The sequence below is a fragment of the Lytechinus variegatus genome, chromosome 1, assembly GCF_018143015.1.
Source record: "Lytechinus variegatus isolate NC3 chromosome 1, Lvar_3.0, whole genome shotgun sequence".
NCBI classification, from domain to species: domain Eukaryota; kingdom Metazoa; phylum Echinodermata; class Echinoidea; order Temnopleuroida; family Toxopneustidae; genus Lytechinus; species Lytechinus variegatus.
Window position 1 is genome coordinate 61,423,805 of NC_054740.1, and position 12,935 is coordinate 61,436,739.

A 12,935-nucleotide genomic window follows, 5' to 3' on the forward strand; every position below is an offset into this window, starting at 1 on the left:
GTTGTCGCGGAATCAACCGAACAAGGACATATTTCTGATAGCCTATACTCTGAGGTTGGGGTGTTGCTGTGTCAATTGTTTTGTGTATATGTCCTCGCGATACAGCTTCAAGTCGGTCCTCCAAAAAGGGAATTGTTGTCGATGATATGTATTTGATTCGATGATGAAATTACGGTTTCTTCTGGAGGCAACAGTGTAGTTTTTTTTAGAGAAAATGTTATTCCTACTTACAAAATGTTGATTTTCATGAGAAAAAATGTAAATAAAATTTATTATAATGCTGTGAACGAAAATGAACTTATCGACAGTTTCGTGACCTTTAATCTGAGCATTAATGGTCATCACTGTCACTACAATTCTTTTTCAGTACATGTTGACAATTATATCGAAATATGAAAATATATAAGTGGGGATAAATGTTAAGGTTTTCATTGATTGCGTTTTCTTTTTTTTGTAACATGCAAATGGAAACTTATCAAAGATACAACATACATGTAGTGATGCTTCGTCTCAAAGGAGCAGTACGTTTTAAATGTGTGTCTGAGTGTGGGTTGGGGGGGGGGGGGAGCAAAGAGCACCTATGGCGGGGGGAATTAAAGGGCCAACTTAAACAAGGATGGGTTTCATTTTATTCATTTTTTATTGGACAACTGTTGGCAATGCTCAACTATTTCAATATACTTCAATTAAAATTAAATTAGACACGAAAATCAAGCGATGAACCAACTCAAATTAGTTGCGAAAGGTCTAAAATGCAAATTGGAGTCCGAAATTACCCCCTTTTTGTTGTTATATTCGATTATACCATATACATATATACAAAGGTATATGATTATATATTCAAATTTCAATTTGGTAAAAACCTGTGATTTGTCAAACGCATTCTTATAACTATGCAGTGTGATTGAATGAGTATTTGTTTGCACTATTCAGAATGTTATGTGATATCAAAATAAATTCCGAATATGGGAAAATAAAAAGGAGGAAAAAAGAATAGTAGATGCACGTGGTAAACTATCCGATCACCTGAGGAAGTTTGAAGATTTTTACACTACATGACGACGAGGCATTCCAAATTATTTTCGTGACGGCTGCCATGACACTTATGCGGACAGATGGAATGCATTTGATTTGGTGGATGTATGTGTGTGTGTGAGTGCGTGTGTATGTGCAGGGGGAGGGGGTGTTTGTGCGTGAATCTGTGTTGAGTGTGGTGGGAGTGGGATGTGAGTGTATTCGGGGATTATGAATATTAAATCTTCTCTCATAAATCTTATTACTGTATTTTGATAATTAAAGGTCAAGTCCACCTCAGAAAAATGTTGATTTGAATCAATAGAGAAAAAACAGACAAGCACAATGCTAAAGATTTCATCAAAAACGGATGTAAAATAAGAAAGTTATGACATTTCAAAGTTTCTCTTATTTTTAACAAAATAGTTATATGAACGAGCCAGTTACATCCAAATGAGAGAGTCGATGATGTCACTCACTCACTATTTCTTTTGTTTTTTATTGTTTTAATTATACAGTATTTCAGTTTTTACGAATTTGACGATTAGGACCTCCTTGCCTGAAGCACAAAATGGTAAAATAATGGAATTCCACATGTTCAGGGAGGAATGAAACTTCATTTCACATGACAATGACGAGAAAATCAAAATATTTAATATTTCAAACAATAAAAAACAAAAGAAATAGTGAGTGAATGACATCATCGACTCTCTCATTTGGATGTAGCTGGCTCGTTCATATAACTGTTTTTGTGAAATGAAGCGAAATTTTGAAATTTCATAACTTTCTTATTTTACATCCGATTTTGATGAAATTTTCAGTGTTATGCTTGTTGAAATTTTTTCTTTTTATTCAAATCAAGTTATTGTTGGGGTGGACTTGTCCTTTAACAGGATTCAAGATTTTTTTGTGTGATAGCAACCATCAAGAATGGTGAATAATTTGTTTAATTTTAGGTTGTATTGTTTTTCAATTAGACATATATATGCATGTGTATAAATGTAAGAGAAAAGAATGTAGAAAAAATGTATATCAGATATTTTGAGAACAAATCTTGACTTAGAAATTATCCATGACATTGTTTTACTTCATTTTAGTAAAGAATTGTCAAATGTATGGATGTGTTGATCACAATGATTGTGCATTCAAACCAAGCTCTGTAATTATTGTGTAATTTGATTTGATATCGTTTTTAATTATGATTATGAATGTAAAGTTTTACTAAGTTAAATTTTGTTTGATGAGAGAAGAGAATAAAAGATTATTAAAAAAAAAAACAAATCAATATCTGGTTCTTAATCTTTTGCCATTCGCATAGGAAAGTTGACACAGTAACATTAAATATTTATTGAAAGTATGCATACAGGTGTACACCAATTTAGAAAGTATTCATTTTGTTCACCCCCTCTCTTTCATTCTAACACACATTATCTTTCCCTTCTCCCCCTCACCTCCATTCTACCTTCGACTCTTTGAATATTGTAATCACATAGGTCTACATCTGGTGTGTGTGTGTGGGCGCGAGCGTGTATATGTAGTAGGAGTGGATTTGCATTGTATGCATTGATCAAGCAAGATTTAATGTAATATATTTCATGTTTGAAGAGGAAGAAACATGATATCATTTTAAATAATAGAAGGTGTGCAGATAAAAAAATCCAAAATTTTTTGTTTGTAGGTCCATATATATGAGCTACAAGGTTAATTGCACCGCTATATTTAACATTAATGGAATATCTTCTGGGTGTGGGAATTAATGATATTGGCGACCCCACACACAAGTTCTTGAAAAAATATCTTGACCCTTGATAAATATAATAACACCTAGGATTGTTATGCATGGAAAATATTGGATGAAATTTGAATGGCGTTTCCGGTCACTTTTACATTTTTCCTCTGTTCAAATTTTTAAATTTCCGGCCTTCATTAGAACAACATATCACATACACAACCAACACGTGTAACGATTTGAATCTACTAACCCATGAAGGGCCTTCAGTCATGTGATATTTATTGAAATAATTACGTCAATCACGTGTTTTTGGAGACATTTTTTACAGGGGGCAAACACGGCAGTTATTATAATGATCCCCATCAGTAACATACGAGAATATTTGAGAAGAAAATTATAGGCAAACAATATTTTTTCCTGACGTATTGGCCATCATCACTGGTCGATTTTCCATTCCCCTTATTTCTGAATAATGGGCTAGGTCGCAATCACTTAGCTTCAAAAATTTATAAATTTATTGATGAATAACACTTTGATCAATAAGACAACCTCGCTACGAACAAGCCTAATGAACGCTAATGGAACGATCTTTTGAATATTATGTCAATTAGGACAGCTATGACAACTGAACAATATTCGAAGATCTTATTCAATTATCCGTAGAACTGTCAAAAACGATCAATCGCGCACAGATTGTGGCGACTTCCAGTTTGATCATTTGAAGTCTCATCTCGTTTCAACCGGTCACGACTGGTTCAAATCGGTATCCTATCTTACTTTCCTTTTTTGTAGTGGAAATATCTTGATCAGAGAAATTTGACGTAAAACTACCGTTGGGATCAAGACGAATTCTAATGGTGGAAGTGATATTTTTATGAGTGAAGTTGGTCAAAGGGAGTGATACTATCTTCTAGTATTCCGCACCTGTTCAAAAATTTAAATCAATATTTTAAACATTGAAAACTCTAGGTGAATTTGAAAAATTTCCTTTCCTTCTATGTTTTTAGGCGCAATAGCAGCGGCTGTCAGTCAGTTTCACTCATGGTTCTCATTTAACGAGAAACAATATATTTTGACTGAAATGCAAGAAGTACGGCACATCAAACTTGATTCATATACAATGTGGAAATGTCGATTATTGTCAGACTACTGAATTTCCAATTAAATCAGCATGGACGACCATTATCTGACTTTAAATGACACAGATGAGCTCCTGCCACCGGGGTATTACACTGTAAATGCAATGATTGCTACATTGTGGTCGTTGATATCCGCTATAGGTATCTCAGGAAATGTGATAAATCTTTTGATTATTCCCCGCGTTCAAGCCGATGGAGGAACAAAAGTTTTCCTGACTGTTCTGTCAATAGCAGACCTCTTGACCGCCGTCTGTTTGGCCACTTCAGTCATTACACCTAGGGTAGGATGGACAGGCAGCACTGCTTGGGATGTTCTGAGCAATGCATGTTTCGTTTTAGGAACCTGGTCTTCAGTGACAAGTGCAGTGCTTATATTTGCCGTGAACCTTGATCGATTTCTTCACGTTGTGAAGCCATACAGATACAATGATATTATCACCAAGAGGAGGGCTCTCGTTTTTTCACTTCTGGTTTCCATTTCAATCCTAGTCATTGGATTAGTCGTTATGAGACTTTCGGACAAATCGTTCGACGACATTGGTTTTCTCGGCAAGAATATCCTCTATGTACTTGATGTTCGTCACCGAATATACCTGGTCACTCTCATTGGTATGTGGCCGCTAGAGGTTCTTGTCTTGGCAATGTATTCCCGCATGTTTTGCATTGTGCGGAATCACGCAAGGGGGATATCAGCACAAGAGAATGCTGCGATGCGAATTAGAACCCTCAGCAGCAGAGTCAGTCATTCCCATTCGTCCGGACCCTTCCAAGAGCGTCGGAAAGCACCTCAAGTCGCCACATCGTTAGGAAGTGTGTCCGATATCAGCCCAACGTCTTCTAGACTTGAGAACGAGGTCGTGCTCAGACCAAAGAACTGGCGTCAACACGGTCGATTCCCAGACTTAAAGAAACAAAAGAAACATTCGCATCACAATATCCGGAACCTCCGTACCACATGCTTATTTACTGGCTGCTATATGGTGTTGTGGCTGCCATTTACAATATTAGTGGCCAGGGCGGTGTATTCAAAGAGAACCCCTCACGATATTGGCCTATTAGTAACCTATACAGTGGGGAAAGGAAATTGCTGTGTCAATTGTTTTGTGTACATGTTCTCGAGGCAAGATTTCAAGTCTGCTCTTCGATATCTGTTTCGATGCAGGTAGATTGAAATGTCTACGAGGGATAGTTCGTATGCCCATCCAAACATACATTGCCTGGACTCACTGGAGCAAGTTTCATTCATGGGCAAGTCCACCAAACATAAAAAAAAGGTGATTTTAATAAAAATGAGAAAAATCAAACAAGCAAAACACTGATTTGTTTTAAAATCAAAATCAGATGAAAATAAGAAAGTTACGACATACCAAGGCAAAGCTCTATCTTTATTTGAGGAGTGGAGGAGCCGTGGTGTAGTGGTTCTGACTCTCGCCTTGTAAACAGAGGGTCGTGTGTTCGAATCCCACCGCGGTCTGGCGTCCTTTGGCAAGGCGTTAATCCACACTTTGCCACTCTCGACCCAGGTGCTAAATGGGTACCCGGTAGGATGTGAAAGTCATTGTTGCTTGACCAGTATTGTGTGCGCCTCACAGGCGACTGACTGGAATACTCCCAGGGAGTGGAGGATGTGCACACATTGTGTGCGGGAATGACTGATTGAATCCGATGACCGGGGTAATAATATATCTGTAAAGCGCTTAGAAACGTCGTTCCGATTGATTAAGCGCTATATAAAAGCGGATTATTATTATTTGCATTATTCACTTATTATTTTATTTTCAGTAAATCCGGACCATTTTATTTATTGCTATCATTAACATTAAGACATCATATCATTGCAATTATAATAACTATCATCATATTAATTAAGCCTACTTACATTTCTCATATTGGAAGATGTAAGGAAAGTGTTTTATATATAAATAATAAAACCTGCACTGTTTGAATGTAGTGATTAACATTGATAGATATTTCGATAAGGAGAAGGAGGCAGACAGACGCGAGAATGGGGGGGGGTGGTGGTAGTGAGATGAGAGAGAAGGGGAATGTGCCATTGCAGATGCGTCGATCCTGGGGGGGGGGCGATCGCACCGCCAATGAAAATATTTGGGGGCAAACATATCGTTTTGCCCCTCCAATAATTCTGTATGTACACAAAATAAAATAAGATTGTTATATTACACAGGAATCAGCAAGCGAGATTGAGATACACAACTCGTTCTTTATTTAAAATCGATTTGCAATAATCTTTTGCTGGATATATATCTTGTTCTTGATTAAAAACGTCAGTTATCTGTGAAGTGAGATATCCATCCTCCATCCTCCTCATGAGTTACTACAAACTGTCCTAAACAGGCACTTTTATCCTGTTTTCAGATCAGTATACTAAAAAAAAACAGCTCGCGCTTCGCGCTCGCCTTAATTTGTTGGTGAGATGTGTGTCTCTTTCTCATGAGTCATATGTGTATAAACATACATATATACATATATATTTATATTTATATATAAACATATATGTGTGAGTGAGTTTGTTTTGTGTGATCGAGCGCCTTTGGGAAGTTATTTCATGTTTTTGCCCCCACCCCCTCTGAAAAATGGATCGACGCCCCTGTGCCTTTGATGGTTGAGTGATCAGTAAAGACAATTCATACAGTGCTCAATCGAGTGCTTGTTGTTTTGTGTGTAATGATTTATGCCTGAAGCAATGAAAAGAAAGCGGCATGGCACTAACGACATAATGTAACTTTTTTGTTGTATAAGCTTAGTAGTAAAAGGACACATCGTATGAATTTGCCGGTGAACTTGTCATGGTGTGCAGATGTGCAGCAGGTTACCTGCTCGAGCTGTGAGATTTTCGTTTGTCTGATCTAGTGTATTAGCAAAACAGTAAGGACCTTCATTTGAAAAGTTTCTTCATATAATATACGTAATCATCATGAGTGAGTAATAATTATGATACATCAGGGGCGGATCCAGCTCCCGCCAAATGGGGGGGGGGGAGGCGAATTTTTTTCACCCATGCATATTTTCCCCGATAGGCCGCTCAAAGTTGATTTTTGTTTGTTTCTTTGAAGGGGGCTGTCCCAGTGGCGCAACGAGCCAAAACTTTGAGGGGAAATACATCTGATTGACATCCATGGTTGATGTAAGAAGCATGTGAAGATTGTGAGTTTTAGAAGGATTAGTTAATTGAGATGAGATGAGTGGATATTTCAGGTCTGCTTCTCATGTTAGAAAAGTGAATAATCAGTTGGAAAGTGGAGCGTATAGTGAAAACTAAAAGTAACTCTTTTTGTGAACAATGAATGTTGAGGGGACTTGTGACTTTTGTTAATTACGTTCAATTCTAATTCCACATCGACCACCTTTTTGTATTTGATAGAACAAGGAGTATAAAGAAAACGAATTGTTCAGTGAATTACACAAAATGTTGAACTTTGGGCAGTTAAGGGCGCGACGAGTTACACAGATAATACCGGTATATGTCTGCTGTCACCGTAGTGTACGATGTATCTGGATCCTTGAATCTTAGTTACAATAAAAATTGATTACAATAAAAATCGATCGTGAATGACATGTGTTCGTTTAACTTATTTTTATTTGTACCATGTGACACTTTCACACGACTTTCGTATCATCAAACTGTAAAACAAAAGAATGAACGATTTATAAACAAAAAACTAGAAGGTTCTCATTTTTTGGTTCTGCGAAAACATGTGATCGAGAGGCAGTGATTTTCGTGTAATTGTTGTTTCAAAACGGCAAATAAATTCAAGAGAGATTGACAGGAAGTTTCGAGTACGAAAAATGAAGATTGAGAAAGGAATAAATAAATATATAGATCCTACCACTTCATATGTGATATTGTATACGGGAGAATATCAACGTAATATTGCACGACAGTGCAATGACGCAATGTCTAGAATGTCATACATGTACGCTGATATACAGTGCGTCCCAGAAAAAACGAAACCGAGATTTAGCGATCATTTATCATAACTTAATCATAAATAAAATAGACAAATGACCTACCAATTTAAAGCTTAGAATCTCCTCTTTCATCTGATATTACTTAGATTATTTCTCATTCACGCATGAGTGAGCAAATACAATTTGAAGAAAGGATATCAAAAACTCATTTGGCGGGGGGTATCTGGGTTTCAAAAAGAAAACCACATTTTTGAAAAGTTCAATATCTCCTCTTTAATTTGATACCTAAATTACAGAAAATGGTCAAGAAATAACAAAGTTCTGGTCATTTGAAATAAGGCTTGAATTTCAATAATTTCATAAAATGAAGAGGTTCTCCAGGCTGGCTTTCAAACTCACTCGACACGCTGTTTTGTTGACGATCAACCATGCATTAAATCTTTTGTTCACCATGCGAAAGCTTCTGTGGGAAACCGGTGAAAACACGTTTATCTCATGAAATTATGGAAATACAAGCCTTATTTCAAATGACCAGAACTTTTTTATTTCTTGACCATTTTCTGTAATTTAGGTACCAAATTAAAGAGCAGATATTGAACATTTCAGAAATGTGGTTTTCTTTTTGAAACCCAGATACCCCCCGCCAAATGAGTTTTTGATATCCTTTCTTCAAATTGTATTTGCTCACTCATGCGTGAATAAGAAATAACCTAAGTAATATCAGATGAAAGAGGAGATTCTAAGCTTTAAATTGGTAGGTCATTTGTCTAGTCTTATTATGATTAAGTTATGATAAATGATCGCTAAATCTCGGTTTCGTTTATTCTGGGACGCACTGTATAAGTGTTCTTTTCAATTCCCATGGAGACGTCGAGAGAAAAGCTTAAAATTTTTAGTCGGTTCACTTCATGGCTTGTGCAAGAGTTTTGTGTTTGCCACTAAATGAAATTGATCAAATAATTGATCTTAAATTGTCCAACATCTTACTCAGTTTTTGCAATTAGCTGTCCTCTGTGTTTGTGAAGAATTTTGACCCAGCCCACATTGTTTAAAAGATATCCCTTATACAAGGACCCTGATAATTTTTCTTTTTTCTACTGGGGTGCTGATGTAAATTTTAAAAGCCTTAAAAAAATCACTATATAATGAAGGCCGTTTTCGTTACATTTATCAATTTTTCACATATTCCAGACTTCCAGTGGTGCTGCCTATGGAGAATAATACACGCAGCACCCCTGCTTCCCAGGGCCATGCCCAGTAGCGGACCGTGACCCGGAGGAGACAAAGCATTGGGAGTGGGGGCACTGCATTGTTTGTGAACAATGCCGTGCCCCCATGCTTTGTCTCCTTGGGGTCACGGTCAGCCACTGGCCATGCCTTATACCTCTGGATGTTTAGTATTTAACAGTTTGAAAATAATCAGCTTCTTGTGTACGAGTTCCATTTCAACAGGAGTAATTCGTTTGGCATAGGCCTAACGAAATTAATATTTTTTTTCCTGCTATAGTACAGTTCTATGCAAATTACCACGGCTTCACAGACTAGACGATGAAGTCCAAAGTTCATTAAACAGCCACTGTCTTTAGTTGATTTAAAGAGGAATTATCACGTACGTCTAATTGATTTTTTTTTATAGAATAGAAACTAAAAAGGAAATCTGGATCCTTTACCCAGTGGCAGATCGTTGACCTAAATTCTAATCACAGTTGATCAATGCATGGCTATGGTTATTGAAGTTATGTATTTTAAACCAATTGAAACCTGAATTTAATAGGCTCTGATTGAACTGATTTTAAACCAACTGGTGTATTCCCAATATGTAAGGCTTGTTTCCCTGCAAATTTAATTGCATTTATGTTTTTTTTATTAATATTATTTCGTTTTACCTTTGCAATATGTGTGTACATGTTAGCTGTAGTGGAAGGTGTGTGCGGGTAGGTGCGTGACTGTGAGTGGGTGTGTGTGTATGAGAGGGATATTTATAGGGATGTGTATACGTTCGAGGGTATTTGCGTGTAGGTTGGTCTCTGCGCATGTTTACAAACCTCACTGTGAGCAGACGTGCACGATATTGCATACGATGCATACGGACTCAACATGTGATCTGATCTGCATATAGGATTAGTAATGACCATGATGGCTCGTTCCCAGTTATGTCTCCTACTATAAATAAAGATTTGTTATGTTTCTATGACATTGGTGTGTAAAAGATAGCGTGCAATCTGGAATTATTGCTCAGACAACGGGAATTAACCTGTCCAGTACGTTAGTATACACTAATTTCGTTTACAATTTTTATCAGACTGAATGATTGTGTAGCTTGGTTCACGAAGAGCCGTTAGGTATGTATCATTACTAGACTAATTCACATTTCATTCACATTTTTATATGCCTTTTACAGGCAGGCATACATTGCTTCATGAATATTGTATTCTATCGACCTGAGACAAGTTATGAATTCTGCTGACTCTGTCTTCCTGATGGAAATTAGAATGCAGATATCACAAAGAAAATTTGTATTTTCATTCGTATGTATGTACTTCAATATTTATGTTGCCCAAGGACCATCAGGTTCTATCACCCAACATATTTTAGATGTATTTGCTCTCAGTAAGTCATTCATATAGGCATGAGAAACCACATTATTTTTTTCAATATATTTTGTTACTATAAATGCAGTTAATGCATTTGTCAGCGTGACTTCTCTTTATCCACCCTTTCACTGACTCTAATTGTGATTTATTAAAGGGTAAATTCACGAAAATTATTATTATTTTTTTGGTTACTAACGAAAACTATAAAAAGTTTACCTTATATTGAAAAAAATCTAATGCTTTCTGTAAGCTAGAATTATACCAAATACTGTGTAAACTATCAAAATTAATGTAGCATTGAAAGTTGCCCATAAAACAGGTATGTACCCTATCATTATTATGAACATGGGTCAAAATATTACCCAACAAGATACCCGCATGCTATACCGTTCTACCTAATTTGGGTATTTTTTTACTCAATTTATTTTACAGTGGGAGCATTTCCGAGTGTGAGTTAAATGAAAGAGGAAGCTATAAACTTTACAAATAGGCACCATGTGTCTTTTGTTGATCACAACCATCGTTGCGTTATGATAGATTAATTTTCGGTTTTGTATTTCTGGGACGCACTCTAGTATAAACTAAGTACAGAGTACAGTATTCAAGCACTCTTCTAAAACATAAACCTATATTCATCAATAACTAATAAAAATATGAAAATCATTATCAAGACCATGGGCAGGAGCCCTCAGAATGAAAACTGGAAACATGATTATATTATTGTCCTTTAGTGGATATTGAACAAACCTTCCCCAGGGCCCTGGGAACGGTTTTTTCAACGAGGGGTGTTGGTTTGAATTTGAAAAGCAAAATATAAATACAGTTTTCGCTACAAAACGAAGGTGATTATGGTCAAGGAAAATTTGACAAGCAAAGAAGCTGATTTTGGTCACAACTGTGCAATGCATACCAACCACATTTCAAGGGGGTGCTGCCTATGGGGAATAGACATCACCACTTGTTTCCCCTTGTTTTGCGTACGGCCATAAAATGCAAGGCATAACAATAACCATGTTATTATGAGACTACATTTAAACGAATCACCTCGGTTCGAAACTGTGACGTTAGGCTAGTTTGAGAGGGAATGGAGGATGTGGGAAGAAAATACCGCCACTGGAATCTTTTTTCAATTTCTCTTTTATCTCAAGAACTCAATATGGCGGCTGCTCCATCTCCTACAATCGAAGGACGTTTCCAGAAATGTCTAAAACCTGGTCTCAATCGCCCACATGATGTGATCGTTCACCAAGGCCAATACATCGTCACCGATACCTTTTACAACCGGGTCATAGCAGTGAACCCAGCGGACAATTCTTTAGAGGTCCTCTGCGAAAAGAAGCAGGAGAGGTTGTCATCGAATATGAGGCCTTACGGGATCGTTGCTTTGTCGGATTCCAAGCAAGATTTCCTCATCACCGACGCAGCAAACCGGAGTATTCTGAGATACACTGACAACTCTTGCAAGGTTTGGAGCGAGGCGGAGCTGCCTCAGAATGGATGCCCGGCCGGAATAGCGGTTGATCCATTATCAGGTAATGTTTACGTCGCTGACTCTCAGAATCGCTGTATTAGGGTTTATGATGCGGATGGTAGATACTGTCGTTCTTTTGGTTCGGACCATCTCCAATCGCCCTGGTTCCTGGACTTCAACTCCGAAGGGCATATCTTTGTGACGGACAACCTGGCAGGGTTGAAGATCTTCGCAAAGGACGGCAAGTTCGTCAAGAAATTGGCGATACGTTCTGAGAACAGGTCTTGGTCCTGCCGCGGGGTGACCATCGATCAGTATGATAATATATTTGTGACTGCGAGGACGAAGGGTTCTTTTCGATTACTCAGCAGAGAAAAGGTCGTGGTCTTTGATCACACTCATAGAGTGGTCTCCAGCCTTGGAGGATTGATGCAGTTCAACTATGTGCGAGGTCTCTGCTGCGACTACGGAAACAATCGCCTTGTCGTAGTGGATGGGGAGTGGCACCGACTTCAACTCTATAAACTTTACAATCAACAACAATCAGCCCTAAGACAACATTCAGTTCTTGTAGACTCACCCAGAGATGAAGGAGACCATGCTACCAAGGAACATGGTGGTGATTGCGATGACGAAATGGATGAAGGCTTCGTCATAGTGAGTTCATGCGATTGCCAAGACGATTCTGACGACGGTGATGTTGATGACCCTGAAACATGTATGGACGATTACGACTATGACTACAGCCACCTTGAACTCTTCAGAGAGGAAAACTATAACATTGCGTCTCTGACTTTGCAACCCGAATCCGTAGAGTATAATTTGTCATGATTATAAACAATAAAGGGATACGCCTTTCATGTACATCATTTTCAGAGAAGACTACACTGCGGGAATAGGTTTTATGTAAACGTTTTGTTAACTTTATACAAGGCTCGGGCATTTCTGCGAAAGACCTGAAACCAAAAAGAGTTCTACCATTAGACAATAGAATATTAATGTGCAAAGTTTAGTCCTTCGTAGAACCTATCGGTGTCATGCGTTTCATGAATAAA

The 12,935-nt window shown here is 37.6% G+C and overlaps 1 protein-coding gene across 1 annotated transcript; it reads left to right on the plus strand.

Annotated features, from left to right (window-relative positions):
• The first annotated feature begins 9,883 nt into the window (after nucleotides 1–9,883).
• On the plus strand, nucleotides 9,884–12,791 carry LOC121418850 (E3 ubiquitin-protein ligase TRIM71-like). Its single transcript, XM_041613035.1, has 2 exons — nucleotides 9,884–10,076; nucleotides 11,558–12,791. The coding sequence occupies exon 2, from the start codon at nucleotides 11,566–11,568 to the stop codon at nucleotides 12,709–12,711; it is 1,146 nt and encodes a 381-aa protein (XP_041468969.1). The 5' UTR covers nucleotides 9,884–10,076; nucleotides 11,558–11,565; the 3' UTR covers nucleotides 12,712–12,791.
• The last annotated feature ends 144 nt before the right edge of the window (nucleotides 12,792–12,935 follow it).